Raw genomic sequence first — 22212 nt, forward strand, 5'->3', positions numbered from 1 at the left:
AACTTAGTCAGTGGGTAAATAATCCCATTTTTATGTTAGATATGTGTTAGCTATAGTCAAGAATTATTTCCTTGTGTATTACAAGGACATGGAAGAGACCTTTAGGGGAAGTAAATGGATTCAGCTTTCCTAAGTGGGTGGGGAATACAGGGTTTTGTTGACTTCTATTACTGAACTGTTTGTGACCACCATGAGACCGTGCTTGCCTGAGTAGGATGTGGAAGGCACCTCCCAATGACACTAACCCCCTTCCGTACATTCTCACTGTTAGGTTCACTTTGAGAACATCTATCCTTTAATATACAAATATCTATTGAGATAGTTAAACTTTTGAATTCTTAATGCAACTTATTCTAATTGAAGCTGTTTGTTCTGAGATGACCGTAGAATGAAAGCACAATTTTCCTGAGAGTTAAAGAGAAAAACCCTTAAAAAAGACAAGCTTTATCTATTTTTCCTTAATTATCAGTGTCTTTGCCTTTTGTTAGGAAATATGTGTGGTATTTTTAGCACACATCATAAAATACGTCAGATGTCTCTTCCTTGGAACGAATTCAAGTTTTTCTGAGTCCATTTTTTGTGTGGCAGGAGAAAGTCCATATTCTCACTTTTGTCTTCTGTATTTCTTCCCTTCTTTTCCTCATGATTAAGCTTTTCATTCTGAGATAATTAAACAGCAGTAGTAGGAAATAGTACACAGGAGAGCTGGTTAACCCTTTATGTAGCTGGCCATAGTGGGTCGAAGCTGAGTTCCTGATACTGATTCAGTCTGCCAGCTGTACTCAGCTTCCTCCAGAATTGTGTGTGTGCTTGCTCCCGTTTGTGCGTGTGTTCTCTCTATGGTGGTTGTCTTTATCACTGTGTTTACTGACTCGCCATGAAGAGCAGCTCCATTGCCATAGATATGTCTTATGCTGCCCTTTTGTACCTTTCTTCCATTTTCCAGATAGGTTTTTTGTTTTTAACTTTTTTTTGTCATTTATTGTCTTGACTTAAGAATAACTTAAACATTTATATCCATGCTTTACACATTTTAGCTTATTTATCTCTTAAAATAATAGTTTAAAAAATGAACATATGATGAAACCCATGAATTGTTTCCTCTACCCTCACAGGGAAGACTCTGTGACCAATGTAATGAGCAGTTCTTCAGGGAATCAACTAGGTGTTCTATAATTCAGTTCAGTTCTGACATTCCACCTGAGTTAGCACCCGATCTCTCAAATGAAGGGCTCAGTACCACAGGACTGGCTCACTCCAGACGCTAGTCCAAGTCTGTATTTTCCTCACACTGGATGTTTTAGGAAGCCCCATCTGAGAGGCCACATGTTACTCAGGAAATTAGTGTCTTCTCTTTGGGCTTGTAGTCTTGTGAATAAGAATTTAAGAACAAGCTCAGAAAGCAGCTCCAAGATAATTTTATTAGAATTTTTTTTAAACAAAATAGTAGGGCAGCAAGCTGGAAATCTTAACAGCTATCAGGAGGAAGGAGATGGAGAATTAGAAGAGAAGAAAGCATGCTGTTTGAGCTAGGTATTGGGTTTAGCAAGCAGACACATGGCAGACAAGAAGCCTATGACAAGGGGCAGGGTGTATGTCTTCAGGGGACAAGGAAAGAAGCCCAGAGTGTCAAAGGAAGCCTTCCCAGGCTCTGGCCAGTATCTGGAGGGAAGCATGAGATGCAAAGCAGGAAAACTGTAAGTTACTAGGCAGTGAACAGTTCATTTCTTGTCTTTGGCTGAAAGCAGTAGTCATCTTTGTTTCTCTGGCCAGGAATGCCAAGAGGAGCTCTAGTTTCTTCTCTCCTCCTGAATGAGCACTTTCAGCTGTACTTGAGCAGGTGCTTCAGAAAGTAAGAAGTCTTAGCTGCCTGCTAGTGCCTCTGCAAGTGACTGCTCCAAGAGTGGGAGGTTTCTGGGAAAGAAAGGTACAAAGGTGATAGTTACTCCTTCTATCTTTTTTATATGGGTAACCAAGCCTTCCTGGGGGATGGCCACTGGCCAGGTAATTGACAGGCCTAGCTGTATTAACTCTTAAAGGAGGCAACACCACTATCTAATATTCTAACCTTTGGAACAGATCAGAATGACATGTTTCTACCCAGGGCCAGAATAGATTCTTTATGGAGTTTATTCTCAGTGGCCTTTAAGGTTCCTGTAATATTCCTCCTTCAAGAATGGGGACTTAAAACCATTTAGGAGATAGGCTGAAATTGAGGAATAGATATACATTATTTTCACCAAGAAAACCTGGAGTTGCAGCTCCAAAGTTGTTCACCAGAGGAAATGAATGTCTGGAGTTTGGGTCACCCATTCATGCACAGCCTGCAGGCAGGCTGCTCATTTAGGAGATAAGAAACTAGGACTTTGTTGTGGCCAAGAACCAAAATAGAATTCTTTACTTTTGGAGACCTGCCCCTAAATTGCCTAGCTGACTTCTGTCCCCTGTCCTTATCAATACTTCTGACCAGAGGTAAATTAGGGTTTTTTATGTCCTCTACTTGAGATTTGGTTATTTACTAAGTGGTCCACAGAACTCATAGAGATACTTAATATTTCCCTGTTAATTATAAAGGATACAGTTCAGAGATGACCAGATCAAGGAGTGTTGGCTGGTTTTTAATCTGCTTGGCACAAGATAGAGTGATCACAGAGGAGGGAACCTTAAGATCAGGCTGTAGGCCAGCCTGCAGGGTATTTCCTTAATTAGTGATTGATGGGAGAGCCCAGCCCATTGTAGGTGGGGCCACCCTTGGACTGGTGGTCCTGGGTTCTGTAAGAAAACAGACTGAGCAAGTCAAGAAGAGTAATCCAGTAAGGAGCACTTCTTCGTGACCTCGGCATAAACTCCTGTCTCCAGGTTCTGTCCTGACTTCCTTCAACAATGAACAGTGATTTGGAAATCTAATTCAAATAAACCCTTTCCTCCCCAAGCTGTCCAGTCTTAGTGTTTCATCACAACAATGGTAGTCCTAACTAAGACGGATTTGGTACTAGAAGTGGGGTATTGCTTTGACAGACTTGACCATTCTAGGGCTGTGGAAGGACTTTGGAATTTTAGGATGGAAAAGCCATTTAGTGTTCAAAGCTCAGCAAACTGTTCTGTGGGAACTCAGAGGATAAGAACATTGAGAGCAATGCAGACAGTGGAGACCTGGCTTATGGTCTTTCAGAGGGAAGTTTTGGGTCCCTTAAGGACTATCAGAGCCATTTGCTATTTTGAGTTAAGATTTGTGATTCTGGTAGGCAAGGCTGAAGAAACAGCTGTGATTAACAAGATACCAGACCCACTGAAAGAAAACCTTTGCTTAACTGTGATAGTTTATGCTGATTAGATGGAACTGAGAAATTAGCTGTGATTAACAAGAGACAAGCATCACTGAGCTAAAATCTTCGGAAAAGTGTTTCAGGGTCAGCATATTCCTGATGCTTTTTGGGGTCTTTGGCAGGCCTCTATAGGTGAGTCACAGAAGAGACCTTTGGGATTTTGGAGCAAGATTTTACCATCATCTGCAGACAACTATTCTCCCTTTGAGAGACAGCTCTTGGCCTGCTTTGGGGCCTTAATGGAAGCTGTAGTGGGCCACCAAGTTGCCATGCTATCTGAACTGCCCATTACAAGCTGGGTGTTATGACCTACTAAGTCATAAAGTAGGATGTGCCCAGCAGCGATCCATTTTCAAATGGAAGTGGTAGATATGTTATAGGACCCACTCAACAGATGTCCTCAGGGTTCATCTTGTTGAACCATGTAACAGAATTTCCTGTCCTTTTAAAATTAAATAATTTCCCATGATCTATGTATGTGATGTGTTATTCGTTCATGTGTTGTTGCACACTTGGGTTGCTTCTGCCTCCCAGTTGTGGTGAATATGATAGCATGAGCTTGGCTGTGCCAGTCTCTTAAAGCATCTAGTCTACTCTTTGTTCTTTGGGGTATTGTATTAATTCCTTTTCTGTTCCTGTGATAAAATATTCTGACTAAAATCAACGTAAGGCAGATAGATTTATCCTGGCTTCCAACTCTGGGGGTTTGAGTCCATCATGGTAGGGAAGGCATGGCGTGATGGCAGGAACTGGAAGCTGGCTGAACTCATGTCTCACACACACAGGAAGCAGAGCTAGAAGAACTGGGTAGGAAGGGAGGTGACACTAAAGTCCACAAAGCTCTACCTCCTAAAGGCGCTGTATCTTTTTTTTTTTTTTTTTTGGTTTTTTGAGACAGGGTTTCTCTGTGGCTTTGGAGCCTGTCCTGGAACTATCTCCGTAGACCAGGCTGGTCTGTATCTTTCCCAGATCTCTCTACCACCTACTGGGGATCAAGTGTACAAATACATTAGCCAGGAGGGACATTTGTCCGTCAGTCCACCACATCCACCACAGGCCTTTCTGGGCTCCTGGCCTTCTCATGATACAAAATGTGTGCAGTCCAACGTTAAAAGTCCCTATAGTCTTTTAACAGCCATCACACTGTTCTAAAGTTCAAAGTCTCTTCTAAGACTCAAAGAAATCTCTTAACTGTGACCCCTGCCCCGTGAAACTGAAAACAAATTACACACTCTCAGCATATAATTCTCAGAATATACATTCCACTCCAAAAACGGGGGTAATGGGGGCAGAATGAAGAAACACTATACTAAAGCGAGACTGAAACCCAGCAGGGAAACCCTAAATCCTGTAGCTCCACATCTAGTCTTTAGAACTTCAGCTTCAAAGGGCTTAGATGGCACTGCCCCTCCAGCTTTTCCATTCGCAGTGTACATCTCTCTTTTGGGCTGGTTTCCACTCCTGGATGCAGATCTCTTTGGCGGTTATCTCCTGACTCTGGCATCTCCAACATCTTGGGATCGCTACCACACCCCAGGCTTCACAGGGCTCACAGTCTACACAGTGACCTCCCAGAGGCTCTGAACCTGCTACATGCTACTGGTCTCAAGTTCTGAGATGTCCAATCTGGTTCTCAGCTTGACTGAATCTAGAGTAATTAAAACCACACAGCTGGATGTACCTGTGAAGGATTTTTTTTTTTTTTTGATTGGACCATTTGCTATAGAAGATCCACCCTAAGTCCAAATCATTTGAAGTTGGAAAACCCACACTAAATCTAGGCCACAGCTTTTGGCGGCTTCCCACATAAAATGACATTAAAGAAGGGAACTTTTGTTTTTACATGCTTCTTGTCAATCTTACTAGCAAGTCCGTTTCTTCTGCTGCTGAGGCATCCCTTTGCTGTGTGAGACCCTACTTTGGGATTCCAGTGTAGACCAAAATAGTCAGCTCTCTAGGACTATGAGACTCCAGCTCCAGCCTGGGACTACTGAGACATGTTTGTATAGATTCATTCTATCAGTTTGTTCCCTTTGAGAAGCCTGACAAATACAGCAGCAGCTCAATGAAACTGTGAAGGAAGAACCCATGACCTCCTTCACCTTGCATCTTTCATACCCCAAAACCAGACCAAGTGGATGACGCTGCTAAGCTCAGCTGCCAGACTGAAATGGATCCTAGCCCTTCCCTTAGCCCATAGTTGTAGATGCTTCTATATGCTGATGGTGTGGATGAACTTGGCTAAGTGTTTGTTTTCTGGGAACAGAACCCTTTAGGCTTTCTTCTGTCACATGGTGTATGTTTGTAGGGTGAGGCCTTGCCCTCAGAGCACCCTTCATCCCAGTGCAGAGCACAAAGCTTCCTTCCCTTTAGTGATGTCTGTCTCCTTAACAGTCACAGCCTCTTTTTCAGCACATGACCCTACTGCAGTCTTCTGCTTCCTACCACTCTTTTCCCCTCCAAGCTGCACATTTTGCTCTCTCTGCCCTGCAAGTTGCTTCTCTTCCTGGGAGGCCTGCATCAGAGTAGTCAGTAATAACCATACCATAGATCTAGGGCTGTGCTGCCAGATATTCCTGCTGCCTAGTAAATTAGTCCATTACTCTTTATTCTCTCCACAAAGAGGTTCTCAGGGCATGAGCAGAATACAGCCAGATTCTTTGTCAAATACCACACGAATGGCCTGTATCCATTCCCCCTCTTCCTCATAATCCAAGTCTTCACTGTTCACATTTCTTTCAGCAGTATAGCCTTTTAAATTCGGCTTCCAACATTCAACAACTTTTCCAGCTTAAAATTCTAGACAAAAAGTAACACAGACATCCTACTTTCCTTATTATTAAATTCTGTTCTTGTTTCATTCTGTTGCTGTGACAAAAACCATGATCAACAGCACGTGAGGGGAGAAACGCGCCTGTTTACACTTCTAAATCACAGTCCATCATTGTGCTCATCCTCAGCTATCCCGCTGGTCCCCTATCTTCCTCCCTCCCTTTTTTCCTAATTACCAAAACATTTGTCCCTTTCTTTTTACTTACATTTTGTTACATATATAACAATGTATAAATAGAACCTGCTGAGTCCACTTAGTTTTGTCTCTGTATGTTCTAAGGGCGGACCACTTGGTGTTGAATAACCCATTAAGAGGCTAATCTCGCAAGGATGGCTTTCCCTCCCTCAGCAGTCATTCATCGCCTATAGCTCTTCATCTAAACTTGGGGCTTTGTAAGACTTGCCTCATCCACTTTGGCATGCTAACTCGTAAGCTAGCTTTCTTAAAGTTTATTTATTTTTATTTTATGAATGTGAGTATTTTGCTTACACATATATGTGTGTGTGCCAGGTGCCCATGGATGCCAGAAAAGGGCTTTAGATCCCCTGAAGTTTAAGACAGTTGTGAGCTATCTTGTGGATGCTGGGAAGTGAACTTTGCTCTTAACTGGTAGGCCATTTTTCCAGCCCCCAGCTAGCTTTCTTATACAGTCTAGGTATGCTGCCACAAACAGTGGGCTGTGCCCTCCTACAGCAGTCATCGATCAAGACAGTTCCTCAGAAAAAGGACATTTGATCCGGGCAGTTCTTTAATTGAGGTTCCTTTTTTCCCAGGTCACTCTGGGTTTTGTCACATTGACAGTAAAAACTAACCAACACAGATACATACGGAGACATGGCATTGGATTGTATGGTGATTCTGTTCTTAGATTTTTGAGGAACTGCCATACTGTTTTTCACGGTAATTGTGTCATTACATATGTCCACTGTGATGTTTGGATAAATAGGGCTTACTTTAAAAAATGTGTCTCTCTGTAGTGACCTGACAGAAAATACAAGTAGCATAAACAGCAGAGGAGGTCCTTCCTCGTAGGATGTTTGCATCCCAAAGAGCACCCTCTCAAGGGTGACTAAACATGGTAGACAGCTTCTCAGTTAGAAGCAATTTTCTCTGAATTACTTCACATGAAACAAGTGTGTTATTACAGAGAAACTGGGGTGTTAGCTTCTATTTTAGGATAGAAATGTGACATATCTCAGAAGTCACTGAAATATTAGACTTGGGGACCTCTTGTCTCTTTGATGGGTCTACTTTCTTTCTATACTGTAACTTGCACTGTACAAGGAGGAAATAGGTTTAACTTCAGTTACCCAAAGATGGAGGAGAGTCAGCGCATCCCAATCAAGTATTCCAGGGAAAGGGAAGAATTGGCCTCACCTGGAGCAGCTGCTGCCTCTATTGAATGTGCCTCTTGGATGTGGCCAGGGAGATGGAGTTACACAAGCGCAGGGCAATCAGCGGTATGAGAGACAGTAGGGTGTGCTCTGTCCCTGTGGTGTATTAAGACAACAGTGAACAGCCCGTTGGGAGCATTTGAAGAAAGCATAAAGGATTGTGAAAGTCCTGGCTAAGATTATTAAAGTGACAGGAGACGAGCTGATGGATTGCTTTCTAAATGGGATATGGAAAGGAAATGGCAGTGTGGCCATTACTTTCTGAGATCATGAAGGAGTTCTTCTCCATCAGGCATTAGCAGTAATGATAATCAATGACTTGCTTAGTGATGCTGTGTGTCAGACGGCAGGCTAGACCTTTTTATATGCAGATCTCACTGAGGCTTCTCCCCAGGCCTGGCTGCTCACTGTTTGCTGATGGGCTCTCTCACCTGTATTTCTGCAGCAGAACTAACACTGTTCTTTCCTTTCAGAGATGTGGTACTGGATCTTCCTCTGGGCTCTCTTCTCCTCTCTGTTCGTCCACGGTGCTGCAGGCGTGCTGATGTTTGTGATGCTGCAGAGGCACAGGCAGGGCAGAGTGATCTCTGTCATTGCTGTCAGCATCGGCTTTCTGGCTTCTGTAACTGGAGCAATGATTACTAGTAAGTTGGCTTGTTATATTTAAGGACCTAATTTTATGTGCAGTTATTGATTTTGTCAGTACTGTCCTTGTTGTAAAGGAAGCTTTATCTTTCATGTAGATTACTCCCCAACACTACAACCAGGGCCTCGACCACAAAGAATTCACTTATCACCAGACAGGTGGCTGCATCTCACTGTGGATATTTGCTCTGCGGGAATTCATGGGGAATGAACTGGCAAGGGGCAAGGGTTCAGTCTGAAAGTGTTTTATAGAAAAAGTAGTTTCTGCTTTAAAGACACCTACTGTTTACCAAGAAAGGAAGGTAGCCGCTAAAATACATCAGTAACAATTGTCATTTAAGAACATGAAAATACTGCCTTTGAGTCTATAGGGTCATTTGCCCGTGACAACATATAATTGCATTTCTTCCTGTACCACATATTATGATAAAACTTCTTTGCCTCAGGAAATGTACAAGTTTTCTTCTGAACTATCTCTCTTTCGTATATCCTGGTTTTATTCCTCTGGCTGTCCCCTGGCACTGAACTTGGCCCTGCTCCACCCTGTTCTTCAGAGAGTTCTGGTTTCTAGGGTTGCTGGCAGAGCAGAACCTCCTTGCCTCCTGGGAGCCCCACAGCTGCTTTCTTACTAGGTTGTGCTTACAGGTGGTCACTTTTCCGCTGCTTTTGAGGTATATACTGACATGGCACCCTTCTGACTATCTTCTTACCTGCTGGGGTAGCTCACTGCTGCACTGCGTCTGTTTCGGGACTCTCCCTCCACAGGGGACTTCTGAAAGTTGTCCTGGCCCCAGTATGAGAAAGGCCTTATCTTTATAGTAAAGGTCTCCTTCCTTTACCTGCTCCAGAGTGATGACCATGTCTTGTTTGAAGAGAGGAGTGGTCTAACTATGTCTCCTGACCTCAGGACGGTATCGGAACACCTGTGGGAATAGTGGTTGTCCGTCTTTCAGTCTCTCTCCATTTTAACCTCTTCTTTACTGTTTGGTTTCCTGGATTGGCTTATTTGGGGATGTTGTGTGACTTGATGCTGTGATATCTTGTCAGGTCCAGCTGCTGGGGTCGTAGGAGAGTTGTCTGGGAAAGCTGGCGTGAGTGCTAAAGGATCTCCAGATGCCAGCCGGAGAGAACACATGGATATTTGTATTTTTCTTTTTAAGAGATTCATATTGGTGTTTTGCCTGCCTGTATATCTGTGTACTGTGTACATGCAGAGGCCAGAAGAGGGCATTGAATTCTCTAGAACTGGAGTTCCAGGAGGTTGTTAGTTGCCACGTGGGTGCTGGGGCCTGAACCCAGGTCTGCAAGAGCAGAACAGTAAGTGCTCTGAAGCTCTGAGCCAACTCCAGGCCACAGGAAGATATTTTAAAGGGCAAAGCTCTTCAGTTAGATAGGTTGTTCTGTAACTGTATGTGGAGTATTTGAAAAGAAACAACGAAACTCTGAGAGAGCAGGCTCTCACCGCCACACCCACTAATAACACTGCCTAGAGAGTGAATTCTCAATACTGTTGCCTGGGTGATGGAGTGAAAGAGAAGAAGAAAGAAGGGTGTGGGGAGAGTCAAGGAGTGTACTGTTCTGCCCATACACCACGGGACCCATTGCCTGTCGGTCAAGAGGCTGAAGATTGAATCACACACACACACACACACACACACACACACACACACACACACACACACACACACACACACACGTTGTCCTTGAAACAAGAATGCCCCTTTTATTGTGTTCAAGGGCAGCTTATGTAGGGTTCTTCTTGACTAATGGCTACACCCTAGTTCTCAGGATTTTTCAGCTGCAAGCCCACCAGAAACCACTCCCCTATCATCATGAACTCATGAGGGTCTGGTGTCCAGAGCAGCTGCAAAGCACAGGAAAACAAACTGTTGAAAATTCAGGGTCTGAGGGTCTGCAGTCCCCAACAAAGGAGAATAGAGGGGAAGGAAGAAGAATTAAGAGGTAGAAGTAAAGTCAGTATTTGTGTCAGGGTCTGTGCTAAGTGATAGCTGTGTGCTGTTCACTGTGGTGACTGACACTTAAGGAGACAAGAAGGGACAACCACGGGGCTACTGTTGTAACTGGGGCTATAAGCACAGGAGGGAGAAGCAATTTGCTCAGATGTTGTAAACACTGTGCTTTTGTCTATGTCATTGTAGGATTCTGAAGAGTGTGTGGGAAATTTAATTGTACTTCTGTGTATGTCTAATATGGGTCTATGCATGGAACCTTCTTTCAATTCCATCACAAATATAGTAGGCTCATGGGGTGTTTTGTTGTTGTTTTGTGTTTTTGTTTTTGTTTTTTGAGACAGGATTTCTTTGTGTAGCCCTGAATGTCCTGTAACTCACTGTGTGGACCAGGCTGGCTCACAGAGATCCACCTGCCTCTGTCTTCGAGTGCTGGGATTAAAGGCGGGCGCCAGCACCATCCAACAAGTTAGTAATTTTTAAAAACTGCAGTGAAATGTTTTGAAATCTTTGAAAATGTAAGTCTGCCACAATTTCAGATAAAAATTTGGTTCTCAGGTTAGCAAGAATAAACAGAAATGTTTTTGTTACTTATTTTTTTGGCTTGCAACCATGAATTAAGAAAAGTAGCTAGACTATTTAACTGTGTATCTTTTCTTTTTTTTCTTTTGGTATACGGGTGTTCTGACTTCATGTGTGTCTGCGCACTACATATGTGCAGTGTTCTTAGAGGCTAGAAGAGAATGTTGGATCCCCTGGAACTGGACTTCCAGGTGATGCTTGTGAGCTACTGTGTAGGTTGAGCCGCCATGGAGGTGCTAAGAATTAAACCCAGGAGGAGCAGCCAATGCTTTTAACCACCTAGTCATCTCTCCAGCCCCTCTATGTCTTTTCATAATGTAGTTTGTTGGTGGCTTGTATATAACTATATATTAAACCTAACAGTTGCTATATATCATCAGTGAGATGCTGATGTGATAAATATTGGCATATAGCCATTGTGTTTATTACTTAGATTTTACTTCCAAGACAAAGTGATGTGTTGCTGGGTATCTTAGTTATTTTTCTCATGCTGGCTAGTATTGATATTATCAAATTTGATTTAAACCAAAAAAAATAAAGTGTGGGCTAGGGTGGTGTTAGGGAAGTGACTCAATGGGTATGAGTATTTGCTGTGTAAATGTGAGGACCTCAATTGGTGCCCCAGCTTACACTCAAAATCTGGGTGTGGCCATGCAAGCCTGTAGCCCCAGTACTGTTGAGAGGTGGAGGTTAGGGGTTCAGTGACCCTTGCTTAGGAAGTCTAGCTGCACAGTGATGAGCTTCAGGTCCAGTCCAGTGTCTCAAGGGAGTAAGATAGAGTGACAGTGGAGGATGCAGGATGCCAGCCTCCTCACTTCACCTCTGCATAGGAGCAAACACAGCCTACCCACCCCTACATACATAAAGGGTTTGCTTTTGTTTTTTTTTTTTTGTTTTGTTTTTGTTTGTTTTGAGACAGGGTTTCTCTTTGTAGCCCTGGCAGTTTTGGAACTCTCCCTCTGTTGCTCAGGTTGGCTTTGAACTCAAAGACTTGCCTGCCTCTGCCTCTGTTGCTGGAGTGCTGGGATTAAAGGCGTGCGCCACCATGCCTCATTACAAATAAAATTTTAAGAAGAAAAAGAGGGAGGGGGAGAGGAGGGGGGGAGGTTAGGAGGGGGGGAAGTTAGGGGAGGGAGAGTGGGAGGAGTGGGAGGCTGGGAGGAGGCGGAAAATTTTTTTTTCTTTCTTAATAAAAAAAAATTAAGAATAAAAAAAAAAAGAAGAAAAAGATGAGTCTATGTAGTGACCAATTCTAGCTGGCTGATCTTTTATTAACATTTTAGCCAATCTAAAATTGATTTGATGTGTATTCCTCTGTATACCGATGAGTCTTAGCATCTCTTCCATCACTCACTGCACAGCTTTCCCCTCTACATATGGCTTTGATTCTGTGCTTTTCTTTGGATGCACCTGTTCCCTTCTTACTCCATTCCACATGCTTCTCATGTGTTGGTCTGTCTGGAGCTTGGCGGATGCCTTTTCCTAGGCTCTTACCACTTCTCTTCATCCAGTTAGTTTATCGAGTTGAAATGTTTAAATAGCAATGTAATCAGCTTACGTTTTTTTCCCATTTATGGTTTATAATTTGGAGCTTTTAAGAAATTCTATTTCACACCAGAATAAAAAGACATTTTGATATATAGTCTTTATTTTATACCTTTATCTATTACAGTAAGGACTTTAATTCATCTAGAGCAAAAGTCAGCAAAAATCTTTTTAAAGGGACAAATTGTAAATGTTCCAAAGAAAACTGTTCACAGAAACAGGTGTCTGGTAGTGGGACTGTAACTCATTCCTGACCTAAGTCCCTCTTTGTTTTTAGCGTTAGGTGGGCTCCCCTCTTACATGGAAAGTCACTTTTCACCCCAGCACCCACTGAAGTACTCACTAGTTGCTGATCAGTATGTGGGTACTGCCTTTTGTTCTCTGTGTTCTCAAGGTTCAGGGATCAGTATGTGGGTACTGCCTTTGTTCTCTGTGTTCTCAAGGTTCAGGGATCAGTATGTGGGTACTGCCTTTGTTCTCTGTGTTCTCAAGGTTCAGGGACCAGTATGTGGGTACTGCCTTTGTTCTCTGTGTTCTCAAGGTTCAGGGACCCTTCTCTCGGCTCTTGTGATTTGTTCATCTTCTTTTTCTTTTGTCTCAGCAAGGCCACATTTTCTAGGCCCTTGTTTTGTAGTGTGTTGTGGAGGTGTATATATATATATATATTTATTTGTTTGTTTGTTTATTGTATTCTGTGTACCACTTGTATGTCTGGTGCCCATGGAAGTCATGGGTGTTGGATCCCTTGGAGTTACATAGTAACCATATGGTGATGAGCCACCATGTGGGTGCTAGGAATTAAACCCAGGACCTTTGAAAAAGCAGCTAGTGCTCTTAACCATTGAGCCCTCTCTCCAGACCACATTTGTTTGACTTTTGAGAAAGGGTCTCACTGTGTAATGTAACCCTTACTGGCCTGGGCTGGCCTGGGCTGGCCTGGGACTCACTTAAGAACCATCTGCCTCTGCCTTGTGAGAGCTGGGATTAAAGGTGTGTGCCTCTATGACTGGCCCTTTTCCTTTTTTGTTTTCTACTACTTTTCCTTCTTCCTTCCTCTCCCCAGCTCTCCTCCCCTTCCCTCCCCTCCCCCCTCCCCTTTCTTTTCCCTTCCTTCCTTTTCCTCCCCTCCCTCCCTTCATGATTTTAAGGTCACCTCTTTTATAGGATACTAAACCCACTCACTTGTGTTTCAAAGTTTATGGCTGTGTTTTTATTTTTAGTGTTTTGTTCTTTAGTCTGCCTGGTGGAATGGTGTGAGGTAGGAACTTCAATCTTTCTTCCAAATGGCTGCTGACTTAGTCCAACACCATTAGTTGTATTGTGAGGCACGGATAGGCTTTTCCGTGTATGGCTATTGACTAGAATTAGTGCATAGAGGTCCAGGGCTAGCATCTAATTCTTTCCGTGTGAGTGTGTGTGTGTGTGTGTGTGTGTGTGTGTGTGTGTGTGTAAGGGCATGAGAGTTTATTCTGGAGTAAAATATGAGTGGCATTGTTAAAACAATCTCACATTAAAATGGATGAGAGCATAAACTGCGTCTTATAATTAATTTTCTTGGATTAAATAGTTATGTGTTATGTGGTAAAGGTAACTTTAGACCAGTCATGTGGGAAAGTGAGGGTGCATTGAAGTATTCTGCTTTAGGAAACAGACAGGTGACCTTTGCAGCAGCCATGTGGCAGTTGGTGCCCTGGGTGACCCTGTGCTCTGTTTCCTTCACAGGTGCAGCAGTGGCAGGCATCTACAGAGTGGCTGGGAAGAACATGGCCCCCCTGGAGGCCCTGGTGTGGGGCGTGGGGCAGACTGTACTGACCCTTATCATCTCCTTTTCAAGGATCCTCGCGACACTTTGAGGTTCTGAGGGAATGTCTTCTTAACTAAGAAAACAGATGTCCAGCTTCCCCGGAAATGGCCTTGTTAACCAGCTGAATTAAAATTGTACAAGCAGGGACCCAGCAAGTCAAAACCTAGGAAGACCTTGAGCCGTGTGGAAAGCCTGCCCTCTGGCGTCCAAGCGATTGCACTACCGCACCGCACCTTACGTGCCTCCACCCCAGGCAAGGTGCACAGGACACTATGTGAAGCTGCAAGAAAAAGCACCTTGTTTAGCTGCCAATCAGGTTAACATTGGTGTTGAAACCATCTTTCTCAACAGTGTTGTGTTAAGTTACAGGGACGTTTTGAGAAATGGATCTATGTGCCAAACTTTTGTTTCTGTTAACATTGATCATGTGACAGTTTGCAAGTGTAGAGTGCTGTGAATATACTTGACATGGTCCAGGTAACGTAGTCAGACTTCGTTTGTAATGCTAACTCCCATGTGAATACCGAATCCCAGGCTTTCAATACTAAGGAAGGCGTTTGGTTTCTAAAGCTGAGTGTTTCGGGAATTTGGGGCTTTAATATGTCTATGTGTTGTTATTTAATTTATGTGAAAAACAATAGTCTTCTTAATGAAGACTAGCTGAGCTGTTCTAAGGACTCAAATAGACTTGGAGGGTGCATACTTTTCAGTAACTCACACCCTTTTAATAGTTTCCCTTATACATTATATTCTATTTATATGATTCAAAACCTTTCTGGGTCAAACATTGTCACTTGTGTGTCACAAAAATATAATTTGAAAATTTTCTTATAAATTTTGTAAGAAAAACTCTAAAATGCATGTTGCATTCTTCAACCCTTCTAGAATGTTTTGCCTCATATGTCACAGAACACAACCTGCTAACTCGTGTTGCGCTGGGACCGTGTTGCGTGGTGTACATGTCTGGGCAGTCTTTGATTCTGGAGTACTAACTGCTTAGAAAGTGGCCTAAATTAGGCTGTGGGATTTAAAATGCCTCATTTATAGAAAAATAATAAGTACTTTACATAGGAAGAGCAGTAATTTACCTTACCCTGTACTTGTGGCAGCGTTAGATTTACACTAAGCGCAAGCTGGGGACATAGTGTATCATTCTACAGGCTGGCAGTTAGTCTGAGTGTGTCAAGACAGCACAGAACCTTTGTCTGAGGAGTTTGTTTGCGTGGTGTCATTTGAGTTTGTGTTCTAAGTTATTACCTGAGTCAAGAGTGTCTCTGATCACATTCATTAAAGTAGAATTGTGCTTTGTCTATAAAACCTTTTAGGAGGCTTAGAAGAACACACAGTTGTTTGTTATGAATACAAGCAGTCTGAAAAGTCCAAACCCTGGTTGAACTGAGTATGGGAGGGGGTTGACCAGTTGTAATTATAAACGTGCTAACTTAAGGGAAGATCCATTGTAGAGATTGTGAATGAATTTATGACTAATCTAAAAAACAGTGGAACAACCTAAGCTCCTTAATTTAGTTTGAAGACTTTTATCATCCATACCCTCTTATCTCTAGCAAAGAGAGTATCTTAGCAGTTTTTGGAGGGGATGCTTTTGCCAGTACATAAACCAGTTTATAACGTGGCTTGGAAATTTAACAACCTCCAAAATCAGCCAGTAAGCACGTCTTCCGCGTTAGAGATATGGGAAAACAAGTCTTGAGATGGTCTTTGTGTGTGTGTGTACAAGCTTGCTGTTTCTCCCATGCATTCTTTATATTCTTAATCTTTTCTGAAATGAAACCCAGGCGTCTTTTCCAGATAGACTTGGCTTCCTTTCCTGTTGGGCTGATTTCTGCCCTTCTCTCAGACGGCTTGTCAGGAATTGAGAGCTTTGTGTGCCACTGGGAGAACTGCTAACACGGACAGTGTCTCATGTACAGAACAGATATTTATTTTAACATGGTTATTTTATGTTCTAAGAAAGTTATAATATGAAATAATATGGAGCTCATTGTTTATAATCTAAAATTAATTAGAAATTAAATTGATACATTGAATATGTGAATGAATGGACCAAAGAGACCTGAGCTCCTGTTTCTGCTCTAGAAGGGTTAATTATTATTTTATAGAGTGTCCTGAAGTCATCTCATCACCCAGCTGATTTGCATTAAGCATTGTGTTTGTATATGAATATGTGTGTAGTTTTAATTTCTTCAGTTATTTCCATTGGGATTTTGTGTAACTATCACTTGGTATTTTGAAGTGCAGTTGAATAGAATGGATTTATGAAACTATCTAAATAGCCATTTATATGGTGAAGTTTTCAAGAAGTTAGCTGTTTCTTAAAGAGACAAATGTTTAATGATATATATATATACACACACAAGTATATCATTATATACATATATAGATAGCTATATATGAATACAGTCCAATTGGAAAGCTTTGCTTGATGAACATTTTCCTATTCTACTGGAGAAGTTGATATATTTGTTCAGTTAAATGATCTTTCAAATAGACTGGAGGGTATTTAAGATTTTTGCTGGAGACCCTTTTTTTGGGACATGACAAAAGCTCTCACCAACATAGTCGGGTTCCACCTTCTGAAAACTCAGCCATGGTTTAGCAGTAAATTTTCTTCACGACAAATTAAAACTCTTCAGCACCAGGGCCTCATGTAGGTTCCCTGTTAACTTCCCTGAGAAGGAGGTGCAGGTCATGGGCCCTGGTACAGTTTCATCGGCTTCTCAGGGGACCTGATGCCAGTGTGGATTTAAATTGAAAGCACCACTCTTAGTTTGAATCCTCATATATATCAGCCAGTGTTGAGGTCTCACCCAGAGCACTTTCTTAGTATTTGTAACACAGAATTCCACTGCTGTTTTTCCAAGGGTTTTGTTTATGAAAGGAACAAGGTTCACTGAATGATTTAAGATCAAACACTGCTGTAGGAAATGGTGCTTCCAGGATCTTTCATTTGCAGTGGAAGGCAGGGTGGCCTCTTTAAGGTGCCCAGGCTGGCATTCACTACCTAGCTCTGTTTGGTGAGTTCCCTTCCTAGATCTCCTATGTATAAAGATGCCAGAAATAGGGTTCCCTCACCCAAGTCCACCAGGAGCTGGTGAAGCGATTTCAAACCCTGAAAAACTTGTACTAGTACCTTGTCACTTCCCTCGCGACCCATCCTCCTCTTCCTTTTCCCATCCAATCCTCTGAATTGGGCATTTCAGTGTCTTAGATGTTGCTCTGAGCTAGTAGAGAAAGGACTAGATGGTGCAGTCTTATATCTAGGCTCTGTCGCCTTTGTTCACTCTGGTCTGAGCAGCATTTAACCACTCTGAGTTTCAGGTCTCACTCTGAAATGTGATTGATACCCGCTGGGTAGAATAATGCAGATATGACAGTTGGTGGTGGTGGTGCCCCGGCATAAAGGTGTAGATTACAGCAGGGCTGTCACCACTGGGCAATGTGGGAGGTGTAGCTGTGGCCAGCATTTCCTCCTCCACTGTCATTTCCTAGTTACTTCTTTGGGTTAATTTAGAATATTCATTGACTCTTTACCATATGCAAATCACTGTCCTTGTTTTAGCTCCCACCCCTCCTGATCGCCTATCATCTGTCATCCTGAGCATTTGGGACTTCTGTGTCCTGTCACTGCTGGCACTGGCTATTGTTTTGTTTGTTACCTATTTTCTATTTAACCTTAAAAAAAAACAGTACCTTAAAGTTATGCCATTTTATAATGCAGGGAGCGCCAAGATGATGAGAGCAGTTTCTGAACTGTATGCAGACCACAGTGCTCTTGCCATGTGGAAGCATTCTTTAGGAGTGTTTTAAAACACTCCTTGGAAACATCTCTGTTTATTTTGTTTGTAAGATATGAGGAACATAGAAAAATTACTGGGGAATTTCTGATGGGTTTAGATTGCAGGGAAGTGTGGTAACACAAGTTGAGTATAACTGGGTAAATTACTGTTTCCTTTTAAAATGAGGGGTTACAGTCTCTGGTTAAATGTGACAGTCATCTAGTGTCTCCTGATGATTGTCCATGATATCTCATCCCTTTGAAACTGTTCAGGATATAAAGGACAATATTTGATTTTAAAATACAATATTTTTAAAATGTATAATCTCATTTGTAACAGGAAGGTTCAAAGAGGAGGAATTGTCAGTGCACAGAAGCATATGTGATAAAGTTCCCTGTGTTATCAAGCAGTGAGACACAGATTTGCTGATCCCTCACTCCAGGAGTGTGGGCTCTGTCACACACGCACTTTATTCGTAGTGCATTTTGTGTGTGGTGGACTTGCCCATCTCCCTTGCGGATCCCTGTCTCCTGTAGGTGATCCAGGGTGGGGTGGCGGTGTCTGAATTTGCCTATGTCAGAACATAGCTGGGATTTGTTTGGGAGGAATTAATGTTAAATATATGAAATGTTTTCAGTAACCAAGGAGAGGCACTGGCTAACTCTTCATGAGGATAGTGGCAGCATCCACCTTTCTGAGCAAGCTGAGCTGTGATCCAGAATCATTTCTTAATTTAGGAGATTGTCTCTCACATTCTTTACCTGTGTGTGTGGCACGTGTGCTGAGCTTATGTCATGGTTTCCTTGGTTTTTCGAACTGATTTATTTAGCAGTTCCTCTAGCAATTTCGCTTCTTTCTAAAGCAGTTATCAGATGTCATTATTTAGATGTGCACAGTTCCTTGATCGAAGCTGAAGTGCTGGCCCAGAGCGAATATTCAGTACCCTTCTTTATGCGGTGGTTATCTCGTGGAAAGGGAGTAGCTGAACGCACAGGTTGGGGCTGGTGTGGAGGGGGGTGACGAAGGGAAGGACAGTGTGATGTTCATGTTTTCCTTTAGATGATATCCTGTACCCATCCCCTGTGTGTGTAGGCTCAGCTCTTCCCTTTTGGGGAATTATCAGGTCTGTATGTAAACTGGGAAAAAGTATGGCATTAAATACCTAGAAAGAGGAACTCTGATGCATGATCATCTGAACCCCATAACCAGAGTACTTTTCCTCCTAGATATATATTGGTATAATTACTTTTTAAAAATTAACTTCTTTAGAGCCTTGCCTAAATGAACAGTATACTGGAAATACTACTGATGTTAAAAGGCTTAATTTTGCTTTTAAGTTTTATGTGTTTGAGGCAGGGTCTTACTCACTGTGTAGCACAGGCTAGTTTTGAACTTCTGATCCTTGTGTCTTAGCCTCTCAAGTACAGGGATTAGGGGTGTGTGCCACGTGCTTGGCTCCTTCTCTTTAAATCAAAATGTTTATGTTTATTACTGAATATGGCTGGGATGGAATAGCTTTTTTCCTGCAAAGAAAAACAGAAGCTTTTGTTTGCAAAGTTTTTCTTAGTGTTTATGATAGTGGACACAATTTCCACAGAGTAATATGGAAAGATCTGACTCTCTCCCTAGTACATGCCTTTCGTCATTAGCTTTGCCTGTTTAGATAGATAAATAAGAAGTCCTCCTTTTGCTCAATTTAGCCATATAACCTGGCAGAACATCTACCTGTGGTTCTACCCTCAGTATTAGCTCCTGCCTTAAGATGTCCCTGGCTGAGGGAGAAGCTTTAGCTCTGTGCTAGTGTGGCCTTGTTCAAGTAGTGAGTCTAATTGACCCAGCAGACAGTACTAAGAAACTCGCTTTAAAATTCCAGTAATGCTCAACCCACTGATGAATCATTTAGCTGACCCACAGTACAGTTTATAAAAGCTGAATGATGTCTCAGTGCCTTGAAAGTTAAGAGACTTGTGCAGAGTGGACTAAGGGAGCTCTGGGGTTGGTACCAGTGAGCTGGCTTTGCCTGTACCACCTACAATGAGACTCCAGAGCCAGCATGAGCCACTGAGACCAGTCCAGCTGCTAACTTCATATGGTTCCCTAGAAACCAGCCAGCCACTGTATGACAGGTGACCACTACTTTCCCTGTCCTTCACCACATGGCATTTTCCTCTGGTTTTTGTTTTGTTTTGTTTCATTTTCCAAGCAAGTATGAAATGGGGGAAAATGTTGTCAAGCAAATTAAGTGTGGGATTTTAAAGTTGAGTTTTACGGCAGAGATCCCTGTGTGAACAGTGTTAGTTAAATATTGTAGTACAAAGACAGACTTTATGTAACCTTAGAAATATGTTTGCCATCAGGGATTTATTTTTACAATAAAAATACTAAATGTACTGTGAAGCTTAAAGACAGGAAGAACAGACATTGGAGGGCGCTGCTCAAACAGGAGTGTGTGTGTTGAAGTACCTGCGTTGTGTGAACACAATCCTCCCTTCTGCTCCGGCTGTAAACTACACTGTATGAATATGTGTACTGCATGTTTACATAAAACACTTTCATTTGGAAGGATTATTTAAACTATGTTTATATGTAATACCTAACAGGCTGTAAATATTGTATACTATTGATTTTTAATTTTATATGAGCGATTTTTTTATTTCCCAAGTCATGTACAAATCTCATTGTGTATATAGCATAACTCCCTGAAGAACACAAATTTTGCAGTGAATTTTAAGTATTTTAATTGCAGAAAGCATCGGGTTAGCCTCAAAGATGCTGGTCCTTATTTTAAATTATTTTTCACCACACATTTTCTTCAAAGGGCAGCAATAAACATATGCAAGTTCATTTCGGTTCTTGAAAGTTGGCCTGTGAAAACAACTGCAGTTCAATCCACTGCTGTGAAGGAGAGATGCACAACTCACTCCATCCCGCGTCTGGTCCCAGGAAACCTCTGAGATCCGCACATGGCTCTCCTCTTTGTAATATACAGGGTGAACCGCTGTAGACACACAGAGCATCTGTTAAAGCGACTCCAGCACTTCAGTGTCATTACACAGAATTTATTGGATTAAAATTTGTAATATATAGTATTTTAATAAAGTTTCTGTATTCAATTTCATGCACTTATATATAAATAAACCTGTCTTCAAAAGCTTTATACGGGTCTGGACACTTGACTGATTAGCCTGTGTCTTCTCGACTTGCTCACTGTGGACTCTATTCTCTAGGTCAGTGATGTGGCTCAGAACTAAAATGCTTGTCTTGTGTTTGTAAGATCCTGGGTTTAATCTCTGCCACCACAAGAGCCATAGAAAAACGCAATAACACGGCCTCTCTTGATCTTCTGTCGGCTTCTTCTGGCCAATTTCACCTGTGGACCATGAAAGTATTGAAAAGGTAAGCAACAAGTTGAAAGACAAATTTGGCCTGGCTTATATTTGCCAAGAGCCAGTCTGTGTTGAACCAATCCTGGGCCACATAAACACTTATTTCTAAGAGTCACTGTTCTAAAAATTATGCCACGGGACTGGGGTGATGGCTCAGTCAGTGTTCATGACTCCAGCACACATGGGGAAAGCTAGATGCCATGGCATGTTCCTGTAACCCAAGCACTAGAGGAGGATCCCTGGCCTTGCTCTTTAGCCAGCCCTGATTGGTCAGCTCCTGGTCCAGTATAGACTCTCAAAAAGTGAAGTAGCCTAGTGAGATGGCTCACTGAGTAAGTGTGCTCACCACCAAGTCCAGTGACCTGAGTTTGTCCCCAAAACCCACATGACAGAAAGTTCAGCAGATAAATGGAGAGCATCAGAGGACAGTACCTGATGTTGACCTCGGCACATGCATGGCCTTCTGGAGGGAGCCTTAGGATTTAGGCTGTCAAATTTTAGGCAGAATATGGGTTTTTAAAGAGGGATTTCTGAGGGAGGTGCCAGGCCCACCATCTTGAGAAAGGAGTAGACTGTCTCTTCCTGTGAATATCACTGACCCTATCAGGACAAAAACTAACTTAACGTATAATGCTGGCAAGTAAACACGTTTTTCACTTATACTGGTCTTTATTTAATTCTTAATTTACCAAATTGAAGTAAATTTCCTTTTGGGGGTATCAGAAAACATTCTCATTTTACCATAAAAATTACAAAATTATTAAATACATTTCCACATTGCCCATGATGCAAAACAAACAGAAACCTCAGACAAAATGCAAATCTTGCACACTTGCACCAAAAGTTTACTACTTCGCTTTCTTTTCTTTTTTTTTTAAATTTATTTATTTATTAAAGATTTTTGTCTCTTCCCCGCCACCGCCTCCCATT

At 42.2% G+C, this 22212-nt stretch overlaps 1 protein-coding gene across 1 annotated transcript in view; it reads left to right on the forward strand.

Annotated features, from left to right (window-relative positions):
• Tmem170b (transmembrane protein 170B) overlaps window positions 1–21053 on the forward strand; it is a 40810-nt gene extending 19757 nt beyond the window's left edge. Inside the window, exons 2-3 of the mRNA XM_005355083.3 lie at window positions 8027–8197; window positions 14018–21053. Of these exons, the coding sequence (XP_005355140.1) occupies window positions 8027–8197; window positions 14018–14148 (302 nt within the window). The 3' untranslated portion in view covers window positions 14149–21053. The remainder of the gene's footprint in view (window positions 1–8026; window positions 8198–14017) is intronic.
• Window positions 21054–22212: the final 1159 nt, after the last annotated feature.

Source organism: Microtus ochrogaster, chromosome 16 (assembly GCF_000317375.1).
Source record: "Microtus ochrogaster isolate Prairie Vole_2 chromosome 16, MicOch1.0, whole genome shotgun sequence".
NCBI classification, from domain to species: domain Eukaryota; kingdom Metazoa; phylum Chordata; class Mammalia; order Rodentia; family Cricetidae; genus Microtus; species Microtus ochrogaster.